The sequence below is a fragment of the Vanacampus margaritifer genome, chromosome 13 (assembly GCF_051991255.1).
Source record: "Vanacampus margaritifer isolate UIUO_Vmar chromosome 13, RoL_Vmar_1.0, whole genome shotgun sequence".
Lineage (NCBI taxonomy): Eukaryota > Metazoa > Chordata > Actinopteri > Syngnathiformes > Syngnathidae > Vanacampus > Vanacampus margaritifer.
Window position 1 is genome coordinate 3,143,767 of NC_135444.1, and position 17,706 is coordinate 3,161,472.

The 17,706-nt window shown below is 39.2% G+C and overlaps 1 protein-coding gene across 2 annotated transcripts in view; it reads left to right on the plus strand.

Annotated features, from left to right (window-relative positions):
• LOC144062936 (ephrin type-B receptor 1-like) overlaps positions 1-17,706 on the plus strand; it is a 139,687-nt gene that overhangs the window by 19,138 nt on the left and 102,843 nt on the right. The window contains exon 2 of one of the 2 annotated variants that reach the window (XM_077584759.1): positions 7,751-7,822. The exons of the other annotated variant lie outside the window; for it this stretch is intronic. Within the exon in view, the coding sequence (XP_077440885.1) occupies positions 7,751-7,822 (72 nt within the window). The remainder of the gene's footprint in view (positions 1-7,750; positions 7,823-17,706) is intronic. 2 annotated transcript variants of the gene reach the window in all.

A 17,706-nucleotide genomic window follows, 5' to 3' on the forward strand; every position in this document is an offset into this window, starting at 1 on the left:
AGTTTTAATGGAGTGTTGCCACAAGTCAGCTTGAAAATACGCTCGCTGCATCACTTCTGGTTTAAGCACTAGATCTTTAGCGACTGCTTTAAATGACAACTGAAACAGCAAATCCCTCAAGGCCTTCACAATTATGACTCAATAAAGTAGATAACTTGATTTGAAACAGTACACTACTACTACTACTACTACTACTGATATTTACATTGACATATGAATTATGCATGTTTGTTTCAAGGTAAATGCTGTAGATTTATTTTGAAGTGGAGGTGCAAAAACAAATTTACGTATAGTAATTTTGCAGCAACTAATCAGATATTTTGGTCTCTTTAAAACAGGTCTCTTTAAAAAAAATTGTGATATTGAAATCATAACACGTTATTTTTTAGTTCCAGAGATTCCCATTTAGTTATATATAGTTTATATAAAAAATAAAAATAATTATTTGATAGAACAAATTGATTATTTATTTGATATTAAAGCATGCCGATTAAAATTTTCCATCTGCTTTAATGCCTGAATGCAGCTTACAGTTTTCATAACATTTGTGTCGCACCCCTCATTTCAATTTTGATTGGCAGCTCTGAGACTCTCTTTGAAAACATTGGCATTGTCTTGATTCTCTTGAACTCTTGCTTGAACTTTCTGCAGTGATGTGGGAGTCAGACAACAGTTATTTATGACATGAGACCTATAATCATAAAATAGGTGCCATGATAATCAATATTTAATACCTCAACAAGAATAACATGTTAATCATTACAGGTAATTGTCTACTAAGGTGCTAGTATGTGCGTTTACAATTTACAGTACAGTTACACTATTTGGACTACGGTACTGTGACATAATATTTCAATTAAATACATTTACGGTTTGAAGAACACCTGAATATTATTTCATTTTGGTAACAAAATAACAGATTTTCACAGACTAATGCACCCTATTCCGTCTTGTTCTGTTTTCGCACATGTTGTGGCTGCAAGGTCAAATTGGCCACAGCACATCATACACAAGGGGAAATCTTTAAGTTCATCTGCCAATGTCATGTACAGGCGCCAGCGAGTCTGTTTCTGTTTCTGCAATGTCAAGCCCAACGTAGTTGAGCGTACTGCGCTCGAGTCCGCCTCCCTCTACAAATGAGGGCGTTGCTACGATTGGCCGGGAAGACGCTTTGTTAAATCAAACAAAGGCGCACAATGGTGCAAACGACCATACGCCAAATTCTGCAAAATCTACGAAAATGCCACAACTAAGAAAAAATCGCCCATGCACTTTGTTAAATTGTGCTACACTTGCAGCGGGAACGAAAATAGGGCCTCTACTGTGTATTATGTCTGGAAGATTAACTGAAATTTGATCATGATTTCGATTTGGCTTCTCTTGATCATTAAAACGTAATGATCGAAGAAAAAATATTAATGTTTAGAACACCGCGGTGTGTATACAAGTTCCTTATGTTGTGAAATGACCCCGAATGCACCATTTGGCTTGTAGCAAGCCCAAAGCGAATCAGTGTGATTCTGCCGTCCCTAAGCGTACTTTAAGCTGCCTAATGAAACCCCATTTGGGGTTAACTGTAAAACTAAATACACTATAAGGAGAATTACATACAGTGTGTATTTAACTCTTTGACTGACAGACGTTTTCAGAAACGGAATGTCGCCAGTGCCAGCCGTTTAAAGCATTTTGACTGATCTTTCAAGGTTCACAGAAAATGTGTTTGGACTATGGAAACACACATACTACCAAATGAAAGATTGAACTCTCATCTTTCATCAGAAAAAAAAGTTTGTTTCTACCTTATTCCGTTCTTCAGTAATCAACAATAGAAAATGGTTAGTTTTACCGAAATGCTCTGTTTTGAAACAAAAAACGGAGAAAAAGAGCTTTTTGCGAAACAATGTTATTTCATGCACTCTAGTGAATTGTACACTTCTTTTTGTCCATGAATGATGCCACAAACACCTAAACAGTGCTTTACTTCTGTAAAACGCTTTCACCAACAATGAAAAAGTGTTTTTAGTTTGCAAAATACGTTTATTTCCATTCAACAGTGTAACAATTTGACAAAACAATTTCACAAACTAATTACAAATGTGTGCAACTGTGGTACTACTTACAATTATGTGGATGTTTCAAATACAGTTTTTCTTTTTGTAACGCTCTCCTGCGTGCAAGGAGAGGGAGCAGGATTCGCACAACAGATTACTTTCACTTTCATTGTCCGTTTCGCGTGCAGACGTTACACTTTCTTGACGGCCTTTTTTTCCGGGGAATAAATAGCAAGTAGCAGACTGTACCCACTACTACGTCCGCCTGAGCTAGCCCGTGAACCTTTATAACGTCGTCATAGCCGCCGTGTCAACGCTTCCAACTTCGCTGTCAACCTCGGAGTCACCATCATCATCATCGATGATGATCATCGTCGTCATCAATGTACTCTTTAGCGTTGAAAATTCCCAACTGTGAGCTGCTTGCAACATTGTCCGCTTCCTCCTCCATCTAGCTCCGCCTAACGTATTCTACTGCCGCGTCAATGCTTCCAACCACGGAGTCACCATCATCATCGATGATGATCATCGTCGTCATCAATGTGCTCTTTATCGTTGGTCGATGCTTTTCGTCTTTGAAAAAAACGGCTCTAGCGTGAGCTGCTTGCAACCGCCATTATGGCTTCTTCAGCCATTGTCCCCTCAACACTCTAGCCCCGCCTCACGTCTTCTGCTGACGCCCACCCGATCTTGTCAAAAGAGAGTCATCGCTGCCCTCTAGGGGCCAAAAATAGTCATTAGGCTCACTTGACCTGCTTGAAACTTTCAGCACAGCTCCGCAAGACTTCCCTGCACCCGTTTCCCCCCAAAAAAATTAAAAAATGGGTGGACGCCTTTGGTGCTCCTCCGTAGGTTTTTGCAGAACGTCATTTAACGTCTTTGGCAGTAAAAGAGTTAAATACAAAAAATGCTTTGTTTATTAGCCTAGCGCTAATACTAGAGCATGGCGGATCCCATTAAAATGCTAACAGGAGTTAGCATCAACTTCGTGAGTAATAGTCCTTCAAATAACGAATATTCACACACACATGCTGTGGGAACATACCCACGGGTAACATAACACTACTCAAAGGTACAAATTCTTCCAAATTTGTGAAAAATTAGTTATTTTAATAGAATTCAATCGCAACTTTCTTCTGTTCTCATTGTAAATGTGTACACCATGGATGCACGTCACCACGCTGCTCCTTAGAGGCCAAAACATGCAGGAACACCAAGTCTTTGTTTTGCAATTACTGTTTTAGAATACATGATTTTTATTTTACTTTTAGGATAGGCTACAAGTATATCCATGGACTTTTTTCTTTTTTGCTGTTTGCTGGCACCGACGAATACTAATCATTGACGGGGTTGGTCACCAACCGACACCCAGCGATTACTACTTCGTTTGTTGCCGTGGGAAGGCACAGTGGCCGGCCAGATAATGGACCGGCTGTTCAGGAAACTCACAAAATTCCCGATGGCCAGTCCTCCCCTATTGTCAGGTGTACCTATCTATCTCTGACATTTATGAGCGTGTATTCGATAGCTGCAGCCCTAATAATATTAATTTTGAGTTGTTTTGAGGCACGCCTTCACGAGTTCTTTCACCACACAACCTTGTCAAAACTAGCTTGCAACCCCCAAGCCATACTGCACAAGCTGCACTCAAACTTCACATTTTTGCTAACATAAATAATATACACAAGTTCTGTTTGGTCCAAAAATAACTTACATAATTATAGTGTTTCAAATAATTGTATTTGTTAAGAAAATAGATGGATGGATAGATGGATGGATGCCTTAATATTTTCAAATGTTTAAACATTTTCTTGTTTTGAACAAAAAAATAATTGTTTTGAATAATCGTGATTTTAATTATTACCAAAATAATCCTGATTATTATTTTTTTTCCATAATCAAGCAGCCCTATCCCAGAGCGTCCGAGGCACTTTAAACCAAGCAACAAAAAAAAAACATTATCCAAATACTCGATTATTTGGTAGAATTTTCAGGAGGAGATCTGAATACCAAACTATTCAATGAAGGCACTCCAATTTTGTTAATCTCATATAATTTTAGTTTGGGGAGAATTTTAATGCTGCCATCTAGAATCTGTGTTCTTCAGACTTTTCCACCAGACAGATAAATTGGAGTTTGACAAGGCCTGGCAGATTTAGGACTCAGGCGCAGAGATAGGAGTTTGCCTCCAAGGCAGATATTTATTAAACATAAAAATCCTCGTTTGAGGGAAAAACAAAGGCTATAAAACGTAAAACTAAAGGCGCTCCAAAAGGGAGGATATCTAATCAACAAACAAAACAAAATCCCTCCTAAACTAAAACTATACTGTGGCTGTGCAAAGTTACAAACAAAAAGTTCACACAGAAGACAGGACAACAAGGCTGAGGACTACGACTGTGACTGGCTAGAGTTACTCTGACAAAAACACTTTAGCACAAGACAGGGGAGACGCAGACCATTTAACACACGAGGGTAATGGGAAACAGGTGGACACAATCAGGAATCAGGGTGGACACTGACGCCACATAAGGAAGGGCAAGTGACCAGAGTCAGAATTTTCAAAATAAAACAGGAAATGACAAGACAGTAAAAGCCCAGACGAGACAACCTCACCGCGCGCGGTGTGACAGAGTTCCTCAGATTCGTAAAACTTTTGCAAAATGTGGGGCTTGCGCTGATAAACCGGAGGATTGAAAGTTTGGTTTGGTATATTGTAAATTTTACCCAAGTTTGATGCTCTTACCACATCTGTCACTCTATACATATTGGCTTTATTTTCATTGCGGCTTATTTTATTTTCATATGATAAAACACCTCACTCAACCACCTACAGACGCTACACAATCCTCATTGATGCCCAGCAGCTTTGCCCTTTAATTCACCCATCCTATCAAAATATCCAACACTCACTTCAACAAGAGATCTCAGTAACTCCAAGTGAGCGTCTTTTGTTTTGTTTTTTTAAACCAAGTGTGCCATCTAGATGTTTATTTTCTTTTGTTTTAGTCACAAAAGCACAAATCAATCTGCCACAGTGACAGATGAAATGCTTCATATAGGAGCTTGTCTCTGAACTAGGACTGGGCGACAAGAGTCATATTTTAATGTTTTTTTGTTTGTTTTTTAGGTGAATGGAGCTATATAATACATACACGATATACTTACTGTATAATATGCAGCTGCACTTCAAATGTAAATTACAAAGTTAAAAATAGCCATATTTCTGGGTCACATTTTTAGTTTTTCCACCAACGGAGTGGCAAAGAAGGTTTTCCTCCCCTCCACAAAATAAAGGCAAAGGTACAATTAGCAACCACAGGAGTTGGAAAAAAAGATAAATCCTGAATCTGAAATGTTGACATCCTATAAACTTCATTCCAGGCAACATATTTCCCATCTGGTATCTTAACTCTTTGACTGCCAGACGTTTTCAGAAAAGGGATGCCGTGGGTGCCAGCCGATTTTAAGCATTTTGACTGATCTTTCAAGGTCCACAGAAGATTATGTGTTTGGACTATGGAAACACACATACTACCAAATGAAAGATTGGACTCTCATCTTTCATCAGAAAAAAAAAAGTTTGTTTCTACCTTATTCCGTTTTTCAGTAATCAAGAATAAAAAATGGTTAGTTTCACCTCTGTTTTGAAACAAACGTCTTTTAACGTCTTTGGCACTCCTCTATAGGATTTTACTAAACGTTATTTAACGTTTTTGGCAGTCAAAGAGCTAATGTAAATGGCTACTGATATAAATGTATACATAATATATTTATATTTTTATGAATACATTTGAAAATATATTCAGAATACATGATAAAATAGTTTAAACAACTGACACTATGTTACTGCGCTGTTTTATTTTACTTATTTACTGCCATTTAAAATTCCACTGTCTACTTGATAGACCTGTCGTTACAGCAACACGTTTAATGTCACTAGCGAGTTACAACAGTAGCAATTTGCCTGCTACATGTGCCACATACACAGATCAACACAATAATTGGCGGTAAGCGTAGTTCAGCCGTGTGGTGGTGAAGTGTTGACTCTATGCGGGGAAATGCAATCCATGTGCTTGTGTGCACTTAGCAGTTCACACTTACGTTGAATTCAGTATTTTCAACATGGTACCTACTGTATATGCAGTAGTACCTTGACTATGAGTGCACCAACCTATTTTAACATCTGCACACCGTCCTGTTTCTCACAATTTGAGATCAGTCATGCAAAATATAAAATTCATTAGTCAAGGTAGGACTGTAAAGGCAATGTTATCTGATCCTGTACCATGATAGGAAAATACTCGCGATATATAAATATATAGCGATAGTCAGATCATGAAAACACAGGATACTCTGAACCATAAGTGTGCAATTTCTTGTACTAGTATCATCATCGTGATAACTTTTCAGACACAATACGGTATGTTCTTTTCATTGTTATGTGTCAGTACTTTCTAAATGGCGGTGCTTATTTATTTAAAGTGACTAGCACACTCTGTTTTCTGTAAACTCAGTATTCAAGCTTTTAAGAAATATGGCAACTGTGGCTGTAATCATATTCAGAAGAATAGCAATTCCGTCACATTTTAGTCCTAGAAAAAGAATAAGTCCCGTGGTTCACTTCCAAAGTCAGTCTTAATCAAAACAAAAAGTCTAATAATTAATGCACATGTGGTTGTTAAGCTAAAGATCACAATAAATGTGCCATGCCTCTCCTCGATGCCTTTTTCATCAGATCCTCTTTCACTTCAAGCCCCTTGAAACAAACGTTGGTTATACACTGCCGTGCCCTTTACACTTTTTGCGCCACATTGACTGCAGCCGCAGTTTGCTACAAATTTGCTTCCTACGCTTTTTTTTTTTAAATACCATTTATGATTCTATTACTTTGTTCCACCATGTATTGTTACAGCACTTCGAATGGATCAAAAAATTCAAATGAAAACACGTGAACCCTTCAAATTATGTTATAAAATGCCGTTGTCTTACTCATGTAGCGTCATCGTTATTTTCTCCAGTGTTTTAAAGTTATGCTTATTTTCTGCTGATACAATGTGTTTTAAAACAGCTGAATACACTCTTGTGAGAGATCAGGGTGAGCATATTAACTGATGTAGAATGAGAACATTAATGGATGAGACTGTAATTTTGTACAAGGGGTAACTTTTGTTGCTAAGAGGGTCTGGGTGTGGAAAATCTGGATCTTTAAAAGGCACCTGAGCATCAGTCGAGAGTGAACGCTGTATAGTCGGTCTCTGCTCTCTGTTATTAAACACTGACCAACATTATGAGCAGTATCAAATATTCTGCTTTAAAAAATATAATAATGTTCAGTTTTGATTAACACTGGGAGGTATTAAGAATGTCTTCGTTATCATGGTAGTACTTTTTAGTTTGAAACTGCACTGCATCACAATGAGAGCTGTTTCGAATATTTTTGAATCTGCAAGTGTTTCCGAATGGTTCGGACTGAAACGCCCTTGCGTGACACTGCGTCTTTCAATTTAAACTGGTCAACAACTAGGCCTGTCACGGTAATTACTATATCGACTTATTAGGCATTAGATGAATAAAATGGACATGATAGTTTTTCCTCAAATTCATTTAATTGTCATTTGCATTCGTAATTGTTTAAATATGTCATCAACATTCAGCCGTGCTCTCTCTCTCTCTCTCTCTCTCTCTCTCTCTCTCAGACAGGCATCAGGACCAGCTTCTATGCAAAGAGAAAGAAGATAGCATATTTGAAGCTAAGCTTTCTGACGGCTGTAGGTGTCCCATTACGTAAAGTTGAGTAGCACAAATTGAATTCCAATTTATTAGTTTATTTACAATTTGTTTTGCAGGTGAAATTTTTATGGAGAATGCCACAACACAACAAACCTCAAAATCCATTTAAAAATACAACAATTCCACCAAATTTCTCAAACTGGTAACAAAAAAACAATGTGGGTGTTCAATTTCACAGTTTGCAGTTATAACACCTCTTATATAGTGTTAATTGCTTTATAGTGAAAGACATGCAGCCATTCAACACTGTTAAAGCGTTTAAAAAAATGCTGTAGGTATGATAGGCAATTTGAATTGCCCCAAAAATGGGCAATAAGTTCTTAACTCTTTGACTGCCAGACGTTTTCAGAAATGGGATGTCGCCAGTGCCAGCCGATTTAAGGATTTTGACTGATCTTTCAAGGTCCACAGAAAATGTTGTGTTTGGACTATGGAAACACACATGCTACCAAATGAAAGATTGAACTCTCATCTTTCATTAGTCATCATCAAAGTTTGTTTCTACCTTATTCCGTTCTTCAGTAATCAACAATAGAAAATGGTTAGTTTTACCGAAATGCTCTGTTTTGAAACAAAAAGCGGAGAAAAAGAGCTTTTTGTGAAACAATATTATTTCATGCACTCTAGTGAATTGTACACTTCTTTTTGTCCATGAATGATGCCACAAACACCTAAATAGTGCTTTACTTCTGTAAAACACTATCACCAACAATGAAAAAGTGTTTTTAGATTGCAAAATACGTTTATTTCCATTCAACAGTGTAACAATTTGACAAAACAATTTCGCAAACTATTTACAAATGTGTGCAACTGTGGCACTATTTACAATTATGTGGATGTTTCAAATACAGTTTTTCTTTTTGTAACACTCCCCTGCGTGCAAGGAGGGAGCAGGATTTGCACAACAGAGTAGTTTCACTGCGATTGTCCCTTTCGCGTGCAGACGTTACATTTTCTTGATGGCCTTTTTTTCCGTGGAATAGCAAGTAGCAGACTGTACCCACTCCTCCGATGAATATGCATTGGGCTCGGGGTACTCTTCATCGTCCGATTGAACGTCCGCCTGTGCAGAAGTGCTCGGTTGTGCTCCGCGTTTTCCGGTGTTAGCATCGCTAGCCGGTGAACCTTTATGACGTCGTCATAGCCGCCGTGTCAACGCTTCCAACTTCGGCGTCAACCTCGGAGTCACCATCATCATCATCGATGATGATCATCGTCGTCATTAATGTGCTCTTTAGCATTGGTCGATGCTTTTCGTCTTTGAAAAAAACTGCTCGAGCGTGAGCTGCTTGCAACCGGTCGCCATGTTCTCTTCCCTTCCCCAGCCATTGTCCCCTCTAGCTCAGCCTCACGTCTTCTACTGACGCCTACCCAATCTTGTCAAAAGAGAGTCATTGCTGCCATCTAGGGGCCAAAAATAGTCATTAGGCTAACTAGATCTGCTTGAAACTTTCACCACAGCTGGCCAAGGCTTTCCTCCACCCGTTTCAAAAAAAAAAATTGGATGACGTCTTTTAACGTCCATGGCAGTCAAAGAGTTAATAGTCTTAAAAGAAAATAATTGACCAAATGACTCTCATGGTAGCATAACACAATCACGACACTGGAAACAGTCAACAGCATTCTGGTTTTAGTTGTGACTCTTAAAGCAGATTCATGTTATTTAAAGACTCCACTTCAAAACTGGACAACATGGGACATTGGTAACACTGGGGAGTTAGTTGGTGGTAAATTTGACTTCAAGTGGAATTAAGTCTTAAACAGCTTAAGCTGTAGGAACCCTGTTATGACTGTTTTTTGGGTTAGGTCATTGGGTCGTACGTGACCGTTTTAGGGTTGGGTCATGGGGTCATTGTGCTATGATGTTGATGTTGTCAGTTGCTTATGCAGTTACTATGCCACTTACAATGATAATGGGATAATGTGGTCAGTTGCTATGTGCCCATATAAGTCACTCTTAGTTTGTCTAAACACTCTTATCTTATCATGTAGGCCTTTATTCTGTCGTGTAGAATTGTGCATTGCCCTCGCGAGAGTTACTGAATGACACTTTTGTCAATACGTTGAGGTTCCTTAGCTGAAGTTTCTCTCAGCACGTGGACATTTGTTATCCTCCATGCAAGTTGTTCTTCCGTGTGTTCGAGGTTGCTTCCATGCATCCAGCCCTGCTCTCTCAATTGAGGTTTCTCAGTTAAGGTTTTATTTACATGTTTATTTGCTTAAATCTGAAGCCAGCCCTGCTCTCTGTTGTTACTTTGAATTTTTGTATATAAAAACTCTATTTCCCCACTCCTATGTCCTGTCTGCATTTGGGTCCTGATTCCACCCCTCACGTGACAAACCCTGTACAGATATGTTGTTGTACATTATTATGCTCTAAGATCATTATGTAAATTGATACAAATGTAAAATAATACTAGAATTTATCGTGACAAATTCTGGGAAAATATATTGTCTTAAAAGATGTGTTATCGTGACAGTCCTATATACAACCATCTCTATGGGTAGTTAGACATCTAAAAATCCAGGAAGGCTTTTAATGTTTGCCAAAATTATGTAAGTGGCATGACTCACATATTATGTTTGCGGTGTGGTGTTGAGGAAAGGTGGACCCAAGAGCAGGGAAGCAGAGGCAGTCGGCAGGGATAAAGTCCAATGAGATTTCTTTAATGAAACCAAAATGGGAAGGTGAACAGGGAACTGGCCGACAAACACAAAAACAACAAAGTCCATAATCTAAAACGATGTACTAAGTAGGAAACTCTACGAGGTGACAGCAAGATGTGGGGCAACGACAACACACAATGGACCAACAAGGACAAACAGGAAACCAGACCCTTTGTCCAAATTCACAAGGCTGAGTACTTCGAAGGCTTTTTACATGATTAAATGGTTCGAATTTCATGTTGTGGCACAGCATATATTTAGAAGGTGTGGTCCAATTTGTCAAAAGTAATTAGGCTGGTGCTAGACTGTTAATTAGAATGATGAGCAGTTACACTCTAATAAGCCTATAGACCATGAACTACAAGGCCACATTTTGTTCTCGTTAGGCTTGTCTCCATTTAAACATGATTACCTACACAATATTTACTTGAATGCTTGTAAATGCAGCTCAATTGAACTCAGAGAGAAGGTTATGTTTAGTGATGGTTAATTCTTACAACCACAATAAGTACATGTGAACAGACACTGGTTTTCATGGTATGAAAAAAAGAGATTAATTTTGCTCGGGTTTGGCGTGGTATTAGCCTAGCAAGCCAAACCTACTTTCTTGAACAAAAGAAATTTGGTCTGGCCACTGAGCCGTTGAAAGCAATATCTACCTGGCTCAAAACGAAATGTGCAGTCAAATTTGTTTATTTGCTGTGACATATTCTTCGTGAACAACGTCACTCTAAGGCGCTCAAAGTCTATCATCACACGAATCATCAAGTTTTTACCGCAACGACAAAGTCATTCATCATTACTGTCTCCCTTGTTGAATTTACTCGGTATCTGCCCATTGCTACTGTTTACTCACGGACTTACATATGAATATAGTTCATATGTAAGTAGATGATAGATAGATAGATAGATACTTTATTCATCCCCACAAAGGGAAATTCAGTTGTCCATCAGTAGTATCAGGGAATAAATAGGATAGACAATAAAAACAAACAGTCGCAAAAATGTTTAATGTGTTAACCCCCACCCGTGTTTGCAAAGTGTTACCAGTGAGTTTACAGTCTCATTAACTACGTAGCTAGCAACAATAATTAGCCGATAAACAACTGACATTAGCTTACTTACCGTTCTTTGTGCAACTTCAGATGTTCAACGAAGTTTGAAGTTGTTGCCTCTCTGTCAGTGTGCTAATCTTGGATATACTGAAATTCATTTTTTGTTGACCACCTCATAGTTTTTTTACCCAAACAATTAGTGGTGCAATAGATAAAAGTCACAGACCGGATTGTTTTTCAAAAATCCCCAAAATGAAATCAATTAAATAGAACTTTGTCTTCATTTATTTTATAAAATGCTTTTGCCCATTAAATTAAAAAAATATATATATAAAATCAAATTTTCTAACATGGCCGTTAGGATCTAGGAACACAACTTAAAGTGACTCTGGCTCTGTCAGTCAGAGGCTGTAAGACATGGAACACTGTACCGGTCAACATCAGAGAATGCCGCACTTTTAATACTTTCAAGATGTCAAGGAGGGGAAGCTTGGGAACCCAAACGCGGGAAGACAAGGCGAGGAGGCAGAGGCCCAATCAAAAAAAAGAATTTAATTTCTATGAAAAAAAAGCGATCTTCCAAATTACAAGATAAAACAAATCATAAAACAAAACATGAACCAAAACATGGGAGGGAACAACAAGGAAAAACCGAGCAGCATGACATGGGACAATGACAAGGAAAAACCGAGCAGCATGACATGGGACAATGACAAGGAAAAACCGAGCAGCATGACATGGGACAATGACAAGGAAAAACCGAGCAGCATGACATGGGACAATGACAAGGAAAAACAATGAACCCACACAGACAGAGGGGAGACAGCAGACTAAATACACAAACACTAATGACACAACAAGACACACCTGGGCAAGACACAAGTGGCTGAGGGCACTGATTGGATAACACGAGGAAGGGCAGGATCACACTTAACAAGACAAGGAAAACAGAATCTAAACATGACAAGACTGAACTCAAAACATGGCTAAAAGCAAATCAGTCATGTAATCATTACTTGGACATGTAATCATCTTTTTATCAATATTTGTTGCTTTGTATATTGTGCTTTTTCTTCTTGATGTTTTGTCTCCGTTTCTGTTAGTGTAGCACGGGATACTAGTACCAGTACCGTACCTTGATGTTTTGGCGTCAAAAACGGCTCAGTATAATTTTTTCAAGCAACGTTACATTGAGTCATTGGAGTGCCACTGTATTGCCAATATTTAAAACGGATGACATCAAATGCAGTCAAATACAGTACTTCAAGAATATGGCATGCAATGTGAAAGCACATACAGTATAAACATAAATATATACAGTGTGTACATAAATTAACATTATACATCCCAATATTTTTAATTAATAATAAAAAATCTGCGATTGGCTGGCAACCAGTTCAGGGTGTACCCCGCCTATTGCCCGAAGCCAGCTGGGATAGGCTCCAGTGCCCCCCGCGACCCTTGTGAGGACAAGCATTTAAGAAAATGGATGGATGGATAAATGAAAAATAATTTGAAGTTTTTTTGCCAGTTTAAATTTTGCTGCTTTTACTGATGTTTTAGAGTTTTGTCAAGGTACCGTTTCAACACTGGTATCGAGGTATTTTATGCAGGTATAGCATTGAAGTCAACATTTTGGTATCGTGACAACACGAGTTTCTGTGATCTGCCTATTAGCCTATGGCTATAATCCGGTGTGGTGTGTTTACATGCATGTGTCCCTTGTAATGTTCATTAACATGCACTGTCCCGACTAAATAAATACAATTCAATTCAATGTGCAAAATAAGGCAAGATACATAATTATTTTAGACATAGTCCATGTATAAAATAACAAGGTATCCTGCCTTATGTTATATTGCACTTGAAGTTGTGTTCTTAAAATCCAATTGGCCATATTGGCCTTTTTAAATGTTTTTTGTTTCGTTTTTTTTTTAAGCTAGTGTTTTATAAAATAAAAAGTTCTATTCATTTATTTTTTAATAATGAAAATTATATCTAAGTGCAATTTAAGGCACATTCCCTTCGATTAAACAGGGAGAGTGGATTACAAAGTGGCAAAGGTCCACATTATTGAAAACAAAAAGAAAAGCAAGCGAGCCAAGCAACAGCTGTCAAACTACTGTTGGTAGCCAGGCACCCAATACTAACGTTAACAGTTAGCTACTAGCCACGATCGCCGGAGACTTGTACCGTATCGTGCAATGACGGCGTAATTAACTTGCGGTTTCTTCGCATCCTAAATTATCTATTTAATATACTTTTGGGGTGGCATTAGGATAATGGTGGTAGAAAATATGTAATTTCAATAAAAACCTCAATAGTGCAAGCCAAAATGTCAAATGGAAATGGAAGTAGTCAAGCTGGCATTCACGCCACCATGCTGGCAGACTTTAAAGTAAAATCCCCCAAGGCTGTTGCATTGGTTTCAATGTATTATTTAGTCAGCTTTATTTTGAAGTTTGTCTTAGCGTAGGTGGCGTGTGTTTGCGGCTTTGAGTCTTCCCTGACATGTCTGAATGACCGCGCTGTGTATGGATTCAGCCCAGCTCGCACATGTATACATACACGCACACACACCGAGGGGAACTTACTCGTTAACATACATTTGAATCTTTTTGCTTTGGTGGAAGAAGCAAGTCTTTTCAAGTCAAGGGGTTAAAGTCCGAGTGAAGCCACAAGTCATTGTTGGTAAAGTCCAAGTCGAGTTGCAAGTCTTTTAACATTTTGTCAAGTCTAGTCTAAAGTCTTCAAATTCATGACTCTAGTCTGATTTGAGTCCAAGTCACATGACTCGTGTCCACACCTCTGACCCTTTGAGGATGCCAGATTGAATAGGGTCGAATGCACTTGAAAGAAAAAAGAAAAAAAAGAACATAATCCTCACTTATCCACCCGGAAGGTGTAGATCTGGTGCTACAAATACAGAACGGCATCATCCACCCCAATTTCCTCCTAATAGGCAAACTGGAGTGGATCATGTGCATGTTGTACCTGAGGTAGCACAGGGCAAGCCACCCAGCATCTTAATAATGTTCAGGACTCTGAGGTAAAGGCCACAGGTCTGAAGTTTTTTTTAAAACATTTTTATCTGATACGTGTGACTCTTAAGGCACAGGTACGAGGCAAGGTGTTTTCCACAGTACCCGAACTTTGCCAGCCTGAAAACTGATGTTATAGAGTGTCTGGAAAGGTATCGCTAGCTGCTCTGCACAGTCATTTAATAGGCGTGGGCTCACACACCATCCGGTCCAGAGTCTTTAGAGGAATGAAGCTTCCTCAGCTCTGCTCTCACTTTATCAACTGTGAAGGATGGAAGCGGTGTTGAAACAGGAGGACCTGGGGGGATGTCGTGGTCGGGTGAGGGTGGTGGTGAGGAGAGAGGAAGTATGGGTGTGATAGAGCAGGTTAAACTCATTTGCACTTTACCTATTACCTTCAGACAGGCTCTGTTTGCCTTTAATGCCAGTGATGGTTTGCATTCCTCGCCACATCTCCTTGATGTTACTGGCCTTCAACCGACACTCCAGCTTCCGTCTGTAGTTCACGTTGGACTTCCGTAGACTCCTATTCACTTCCCGCTGTATCTCCTTGCGCTTTTCTCTATTACCAGCCTTAAACACCATCTTCTTCTTGTTTAAAATAAACTTAATGTCTGCTGTGATCAGTTTATTGTTAGAATAGCACAGCAGTCAGCGGTAGAGTAACACCCATGCAGAACTTAATATAGTCTGTTGTACATTCCACCATTCTGTCAATGTCAGTACTCCTGTTGTTGTCCTTTAAATCCTGGATCACACTCCAGACACACTCGAAGCATGCTCTCGCTGACCTCAGTCCACTTCCTAAATGACCCGTGTTGTTACAGGCTATGTAAGAACACGAGGCCTATATACAAGTCTCAGGTAAACCATATTATGGTCAGATTTACCTAAAGGTCGAAGTGCTAAGACTGTATACCCTTCTTAAACATTAGCATAGCACAGGTCCAAAGTTTTAAGCTTCCTTGTGGGACAGGCCACATATTGCGTAAATCTAGACAAGTGGGGGCCGATATTAACATGATTAGTGTTGCCAGAAATGAGGAAGAGAGAGTCAGGATATAGTGTTTGCAGTCGCGCAACAGTTTCATGTGTGACGTCACACGCTACTGACGGCTCCGCACTGGGAGGAATGTAAACAACAATGGCGACAATGCTGTCTAATTCTCTCGGACCATAGTATGGTCTCAATCCAACTGCCAATAGCTCAAAGTCTTTACAACACAGTCTCACCTTAACAGAAATATGGCTGTGATGACACCATCGATTGTTCACAAAATGGGCAAGACCTCCACCTTTGCTTTTCCCACTCAATATCACATCTTTGTTCGCTCGTACCAAGGTAAATCCAGGAAGCTCCACAGCAGCATCCGGTATTTCAGTATGTCTGTGAGCCAAGGTTTGTTAAACAGATAAGATTGCTCTCACGGGAATATTATATTGATGTTTGACAAACGCCACAAGCTGGTCACATTTGTTGTGGTAGGAGTTGACGTTACCAATTGATGGCACGGTGGGCTTGGATCTCCTCCTTTTAGCCTTTAGCTCAGCACTTGCACGGCAAGGTTTTGTTAGGTTGGGGAGTGGAGGACCCAAATGCAGGAAGCAAAAGGAGCAAGGCAGGGATGCAATCAAAAAGGGGATTTAATTAATAAAAAGGCAAACAAGGTACTTAACAAAAATAACAAAATCAATAATGTCCAAAAACATAAGTCAAAGCAACAAACCAAACAGGAACACGGCTAGGCAAGGAAATGATAACAACAGGACATGGCAGGGGTGTGACAATGACAATGACTCGACAAGGACTGAAAGAAAGCAGGGAACTAAATACGCATGCTAACGAGACAACGAGAGACACCTGGACAAGACACACGTGGCTTGGAGAACTGATTGGGTAACACCAGGGACCGGGATAACAAGCACCGGAGGACATAATAAAACTTGACGGGACATTGACAAAGGGAGACACACAAGGAAAACATGACCCATAAACAAAACCAAAACACAGACTATGACAGGTTTTTTTAATCTCTTAAGGGATCAGATGTTTAATTCCGTGCCCAGTCCTTCGCAGCATGAGAAGATCATCCCTACTATACAGTATACTAATTTGCACATGGCATACCAATAAAAACACTAATAAAAGCTTTCGAACAACCAGGCTATGCAGAGCTACTGCAGACGTGCTGCTTGCACTTGCATGCGCACAAGAGTCTATTTTCCGCGTGTTTACTAATATTCCACACATATGTTTTAAGACGTCATGTTGCTCTTTGCTGATTGGATCTTTTCACTGTCTGTTTGGTAAAGTTTGCCCCAGCCTCAGAAATGTGCTTGATGCCGACAGTAACCAGACTCATCTACTGGTTACAAATATGTTTTTTAAAATTACCGTACATTTGGTACATTTCGACTTAAGCAGTAAAATCTGACTTACGCAGAAATTCGGGCTACGTCGCCAGTGTAGGAACGGAACTCGTTCATAACTCGAGGACTCCCTGTATTAACAAGTTGTCATTTGATGTCTGCTTGACGATTGTGTTTTACATCATCCATTTGTTATTGCCTTATTTGTAACCCCGCATGACCAGGTTCTAAAAAGCACTGTGGGTAGGGGCATGACTAGTATTAACTGAGATAATTTCTGTGTTTTGTCCACCTTTAACCATGGCATCCAGGAGTTTTTCTAGCCATCTGCTCTCCAATAAAGGTATACAATGGATGGCTGTTTTTCATCATATCTGCTGCACACTTTAAATAACTTGTGGTAGTCCATTCTGATGCTATAGTGACTCAAACAGTAAATGTAATTTTCTTTACTCAAATCTTCACTAAAATGGTACGGGTTGCATAGCAGCATAAAAAATAAATTCAGATTCTTATTCTCCCTGCCAAGCCCTGAATCCAAAGCCCTCTTTGAGAATTGCTAATATGTAGTAGGCCTACTTCTATGATTTTTTTATGTTGAAAATGTACTATGAATCTTTTAGGCCTGTTGTTTTTTACACTAACTACAAAGACCTTTGGAATGGCCGAGGAGAATACCAAGAACTGAATGAATACCAAGAACAATAGCTATATATTTTAGAGTGTTTT